This window comes from Gavialis gangeticus, unplaced genomic scaffold (assembly GCF_001723915.1).
Source record: "Gavialis gangeticus isolate Ggan-Ray unplaced genomic scaffold, GavGan_comp1, whole genome shotgun sequence".
Taxonomy (NCBI): Eukaryota; Metazoa; Chordata; order Crocodylia; family Gavialidae; genus Gavialis; species Gavialis gangeticus.
In genome coordinates this window covers 33,583,845-33,589,888 of record NW_017729031.1, presented here as the reverse complement: position 1 = coordinate 33,589,888, position 6,044 = coordinate 33,583,845, and the positions used below count along the sequence as shown (strand labels likewise).

General features: G+C 54.2%; 1 protein-coding gene across 9 annotated transcripts in view; it reads right to left on the bottom strand.

Annotated features, from left to right (window-relative positions):
- CLASP1 (cytoplasmic linker associated protein 1) overlaps positions 1-6,044 on the bottom strand; it is a 349,913-nt gene that overhangs the window by 265,081 nt on the left and 78,788 nt on the right. For all 9 annotated transcript variants that reach the window (XM_019522593.1, XM_019522595.1, XM_019522594.1 and 6 more), the window contains exons 3-6: positions 3,513-3,591; positions 2,947-3,050; positions 1,443-1,534; positions 1,271-1,346 (exon numbers count right to left, since the gene is read on the bottom strand). In XM_019522593.1, coding sequence (XP_019378138.1) covers positions 1,271-1,346; positions 1,443-1,534; positions 2,947-3,050; positions 3,513-3,591 — 351 coding nt within the window. The remainder of the gene's footprint in view (positions 1-1,270; positions 1,347-1,442; positions 1,535-2,946; positions 3,051-3,512; positions 3,592-6,044) is intronic.

The window sequence follows — 6,044 nt, the reverse complement described above, 5'->3', positions numbered from 1 at the left end:
AGAAGGGAGTTTCCCATCTTATAAGTGTGCTGCTGGTTCCTACTGCCCATGTGCAGCACCCTGCACTTGTCAGTGTTGAAGTGCATCCTGTTTTTGTTAGCCTACCCCTGTAACCTGTCCAGGTCTTGCTGCAGTCTTTCGTTCCCTACTAGCTTGCTCACCTCAACCTTAGTTTTGGTATCATCAGCGAATTTAAACAGGTTGCTTTTCACCCCGTTGTCCAAATAGCTGATAAAGAGATTGAACAGCGCGGGCCCAAGGACCGAGCCCTGGGGGACTCCGCTGCCCACTTCCCCCCAGATCGAATATGACCCATCCACCACCACCCTCTGAATACGACCCTTCAGCCAATCTGCAATCCATCTGACTGTGTAGGCATCAATGCCACAGTCGCCCAATTTTTTTAATGAGGATGGGGTGGGAGACGGTGTCAAAGGCCTTGCTGAAGTCCAGAAAGACTACGTCCACGGCGACACCTGCATTCAAGGCTTTTGTGACCTGATCATAAAAGGCAATCAGGTTGGTGTGACATGACCTGCCCCTAATGAAACCGTGCTGGTTGCCCTTGAGCATCATCCCTGAGGCCGGCCCATCGCAGATGTGCTCCATGATGATCACTTCAGATTCATCCTCAAGTTACTGCTCTAAGATCCCATTGCAATGAAATCAGTTGTGCTCAACCTTTCCGCGCCACGGACCAGATCAGCAGCACAAGGCTGATCCGAGGGCCAGATCGAGCCCCGTGTGTCTGCACTGCCCCCTCCCTGCTCCACAGCACTGGGATTAGGCCCTGGAGCCCGGCACCCCCTAAGTATGCCAGGATTGGGACCCAGGGCCACTGCTTCCCACCCCCATGTGCCAGGATTGGGCCCTGGGGGTCTGGCACTGCCCCCTCCTGCCCCTGCACACCAGGGTTGGGCCCTGGGGCCCAGTGCTGCGCCCACCCAGCCTTGTGCACTGGGAATGGGCACCTGATCCAGCACATAGGGCCTGGGGCTCCCATGGGTCTTTAGGGAGCCCACTGGGATGGATGACCTAGGACCGTGACCCAGATCTGACCCACAGGTTGGGGGTTGAGCACCCCTGAACTAAACTAGTCCACTGAGGCTTGTCCTAAAAGTTGCAGGTCTATAATTCACCAAGAGGTGGCGGCACCTGCAGATAGTCCATATGCTATTTAAACGTTTAGCCCTGCTTATCCTCAAAAGCCAGCTGGGCTTCCCCACCCTGCTAACACTGATTTTGGTCGAGAACTTCACCGAAGCCTTACCTGGCTGTTTGGATCTCCAAGCAAGTTACATATATGCGGCACGATCTTACTCAGAGTTAGACTCTGAGCTCCGGATCTAGGAGGAAAACAATACGAGTGCATCAGCACAAATAAATATCGACTCAACTCCCCAAAACGATGTAAGCCACACCTGCAGCAGGTCCCAACTTACGCGTTGAGCGTGGCAATAAGGCAGAGGCAAATCCCTTCTCTCGTCCGGAAATTCTTGTGTTTGAATCCTCCGAGCAATCTGTCCCACACGTACTGCAGGAAACAGAAAGGACGGCAAAGAAACAAGGGTGGGGGGGAGACGGAGTGAGGTTTTTCTTCTTTTCCAGCCCGGATGCAGTTTGACATCTCTTGGGAGTAAAAATAGGCTTTGCACCCACTCATGAAAGCATGGGTGCAGGTTACAGGAAGGCAGCATTAAATCTCATGGGGTGACTAAGGTTTTGTTCTTTGCTGGGTCTTTCAGTAACTCCCTGCTACCTTCACACACACACACACACACAGTGGGTGTGTCTACACGTGCCCATTGAAGGCACATCAGCCATTTTTAAGGTGCATTAAGGGCGCAGGTCTACACCTGCATGCCCTTAAGGCGCCTTAAAACTGGCGATTTGAGGTTATTCGCACCTAAATGTGATACCTGCAAAAGCAGGTATCAAATTTGTGCACAAATAACAAAAGCAGCTTAACACATGTAGACGCACTCAGGTACATTAATGCTGTGTGTGTCAATTGATTTGGGACTACCTTTAGTCCCAAGTCAGTACGCAAGCCTTGTTAATGTGACTTAGTGCGTGCATGTGTAAATGCACGCCTAAATCGCCTTAATGCGCATTAGGCACGCGTGCATTAAGTTTAGGCATGTGTAAAAACACAGGTGGACATGCTCAGTTTTACCTCCACATGCCTTTCAACACCCAAAACACAGACTGACACCTGACAGACCCAGCAGAACCTGCCTATAACACTCATCACCCAGCAAAGCCTCAGCTACAGAGCTCTGGGTTGCAGGGGAAAGGCATCAGCTATCAGCCAACTGGCCCTTACAGTAATTAGTGACACCTCCTTTCTGCCTAAGATCCCAGGAACAAACCAAATGAATGGGAGGCAAAGCTCAGAAACTGGTGCTTTCCTCAAGGAACCGACAGAGCAGGACAGCAGGTTGCACTGCAAAGGATCTCAGCCCCTCACCGATTAACCCGTGCCACACACCACTGAAATGGGGTAACAGCTCGATAGGAACCGGGGACTTTCTGTGCAACCCCTCATCTTACAAAACACCCAGAGGATCATTCAGGTCCCTGCAGAACGCCAAGGACCTAGATTCAATGATACCCAGCCAGGAGACCCACACCCAGCAAAGCACACGGCATCAAGGGATCTCTCTTGGGAGGGTGCTGAGTTGATCTCACTCCACTGGGATTACAATGCAAAGCTTAGCGCACTAATAAACCAGCCCTACCAGATCTAACTACATCTCTCTCTGCACGCTCGCTTCTGCATGATCAGCTTGAGAAATTATACTGTGCACCAGCAGGGAGGGGAGTTTTGCCAGGTAATCAAAAAATAAGGATTCGGAGGCAGCTGTTTGCTTTTTAATAGGACCTCATGCATGCACATACACACACACACACGGGTTGCTTCTTCCAAGAGGCACGTTGCCATACCTGAGGGTTAGCAGCTTGTTCCATGATTTTTAGCAGCAATGCTTGATCCTGCTCCCGCACCGAGTCTTTCGAGTCTCCTAGCCTGTCAAGCAAACTGGGCAGCACTGGGGATGAAAAGAAAGCACTTAGGTCCAGCAGACAGCAACCTACAGTGTCCCTGTTATGAGCCCTCCACCCGCTCTTCCCCAGAATAAAAAGTGTGCAATGGCGTGCTTGTTCGCAGGAGACAGGCGTGGGCAGCAGCACCGGGAGGGACGGACTCGGCGCAGGAGCCAGGTTCTACTTCTGCTGTTTGGGATGGTACAATTTGCCCTTCGGGTGCATGGGGATGGAAAGGTGCGAGAGGCTGGGAGGTGCGAGACGCTAGGCCCCAGGAAGCAGCCTTCGGGTGGAGGAAGGCTCCTTATACATTAAAAAAACCTTCACTCGAGAGATGCCAGGCTGCATCCTGCTGCTCCTTTACAGCCGTTTCACCTCCTGGCCTTCAACCAGGCTCCACAGGAGCGCAGGGCGCAGAATGAGGGTCTCACACACCTTGGAGGAGCCAGCACTCCCGGACCCCTTACCTGTGCCGATCTGGGCTCGAAAGCGATCCTGCAGTCGTGACACCAGCGCCGACAGGATGTCCATCCCGAGCAGAACCACCTGTGAACACAACGAGATGGCAGGTCAGCACGAAGCCCTCGTCAAGTGCCGGGACAGATGAGTCTGAAGAGTTTCAAGTAAAAGAGAAACAATATTTTCGTGCGTGGATTGGGCCAGACGTTCCCACTGACCCGTATTTCGGAAGACTTCAGTGCAAGCCGGACACGCTCGCACGCAGAAAACGCAGCTGTACAAAAATCACCACCCTACTTCTCAGAGGCAAGGGGGGGGATGCGTTTTTCAAACAAGCAAACGTTCCCTTGCGGCCTTTGCAACCTAAATCCCGACCGGCCAGAAGCCGATTGGGAACGCGACTCCATACAATACCAAAAAGGTTTAGGAGGCATTGTTCTCGTTATCTGAAGTTACCGCTTTGGTATCAATTCTAGTGAATTGCTATTATCAAATAACAAGCGGTTATACCGGTTGCATTAATTTTATTATCCAAATGCAGAGTCCAAAACCAAGTCGGGAGAAAGACAAAATCAATAGAAGCAAGGACTTTTTAATTGCAAGAAAAGCTTTTCATGTCTTCAGCTCTGGTGAGGATGCTTATTCATAACCACCGTTTAATCATAAAGCTGGCTGAGCTGGAAGGGACCTCCAGAGGAAGTCCAACCCCTTGCTGGAGGCAGGATCTTCCCTATGCAAACCCGGCTACCCATAGTTTAAATTCTGCGTACGCCTATTGTCAACCCTGACACAACACAGATGTAACACCTGACCTGCCATGGGTACAGAATAACAGAAAATGAGAGTTGAAGGGACCTCAGGAGGTCACATCTAGTCCAGCCCTGCTCGAAGCAGGACCAGCCCCAACTACATCATCCCAGCCAAGGCTTTGTCTAGCCAGGGCTTAAAAACCTCCAAAGACGGAGACTGCACCACCTCTGGGTAACCCGTCCCAGTGCTTTACTACCCACCTAGAGGAAAGTTTTTCCTAACACCCAACCTCAACCTCCCTCGCTGCAGCCTGAGCCCATTGCTCCTTCTTGCATCACCTGCCACCACCGAGAACAGCCCAGCTCCAGGGACCGCACAGCAGCCAGCACCCTGCTTCAACGTCAGGAGATCGAGATCATTTTTGATTCCACTGATTGCATTTTTTTTTTTTAAGTAAAGGAGGCTACAGATCATTTTAAAACCCCACGGAAGGAAAAACAAGCGACCACCCTAACCTTTGGCCGAGGGGTGAAGTAAAGACCCACTCCAGCTCTGAAAGCTGTAACTCTGCGTGAATGCTCGATACGGGGATGCAAACATTACCCGCTTTAATCAGACTATTTTTCAGCTTGGCAAGCAGGGGGTTGTATAAAAGCAAGGTCTCCATTCTGCTCCTTCCTCCCAGGAGATGAAATTCAACCTGCAAAACGCTCCTGCTTTTTGTGCGTCGTTACCAGGGTGCCGGTGCTGTAATGCAGAGGGTGCTGGAGAAGCTCCTCCACTGCGGTCCCTTTAAGGCCGGCCTTGCCGGCTGCATATGCAAATGACCACCCTCGGCGGCGCGCTGCCTTGTGGGTAAAGCCCTCCACGCCGACAAAAAGGGGGATGCGCTGGGGCGGGGAGCAGCGTCAAGAGCCAGGGAGGGGTACGGACACGGCGGCGCTGGGCGGCAGCGGGGGCTAGAGCGGCGGCGTGCAGCTCACCGTGACCTTCCCGCCCCTCCCCCGCGCCTGCTCCCCGCCGCCGCCCTAGCCCGGTAACCGTCCTTATCTTGGGGTGCGCGGCGGCCCGATGAACGCGTGGTGAGGGCCGTCCTGCTGACGCCGCACACAGCACTTCGCGCCCGCCAGTCGAGCGCAATTTTTGGAACCACTTCTGGGTGCCGCCGAGTGTGAACGGACAGAGCGGAGCCGCCCTAAACCGCTGCCCCTGCCCGCGAGCGGTCTGCGGGGCCTCTCCGCGCCTGCGGAGACCTCATAGGCGCGGTGGGGTCTCGCACCCGGCGCAGCCTGGCCTGCACTCGGGCCCACGTCCGCAGTGACCGACCATGGAGACGCATCTCTAGGTACAGGTCTCACGGCTACAGCCGCTCTGCATGTAGGTGCTCTAGCAATGAGGAAGCTTGTGCGCGCTCGTACTGTATACGAGAGCAAACTTACATCTACATACCTACGCGCGCACACATTACACACGCGCGCCAATTGCCTATCAAGAATGATGGGGGGTGGGCAGGCACTGCCACTCACCGCCGCCGCTCTGCCTTTGGCCCCGTGCACCCCCCCGCCACTCCCATGTGGGGGGGGCTTGCACACAGCAGCTGCCACCCAGCGCCCGCACTCCCAGGTGTGCACAACCCCCTCCCCCCCAGCTGTTCTCAGGGCCCAGCACTGTGCCAGCTTTTGGCAGGGCACAGCGGTAGTGGGGGGGGGGTCAAGGCCAGCGCTGCACCGCCAGCACCCCACACTGCTGCCTCCAAGGGGCAGGGGGACAAGGGCAGCACCACCGTCCCT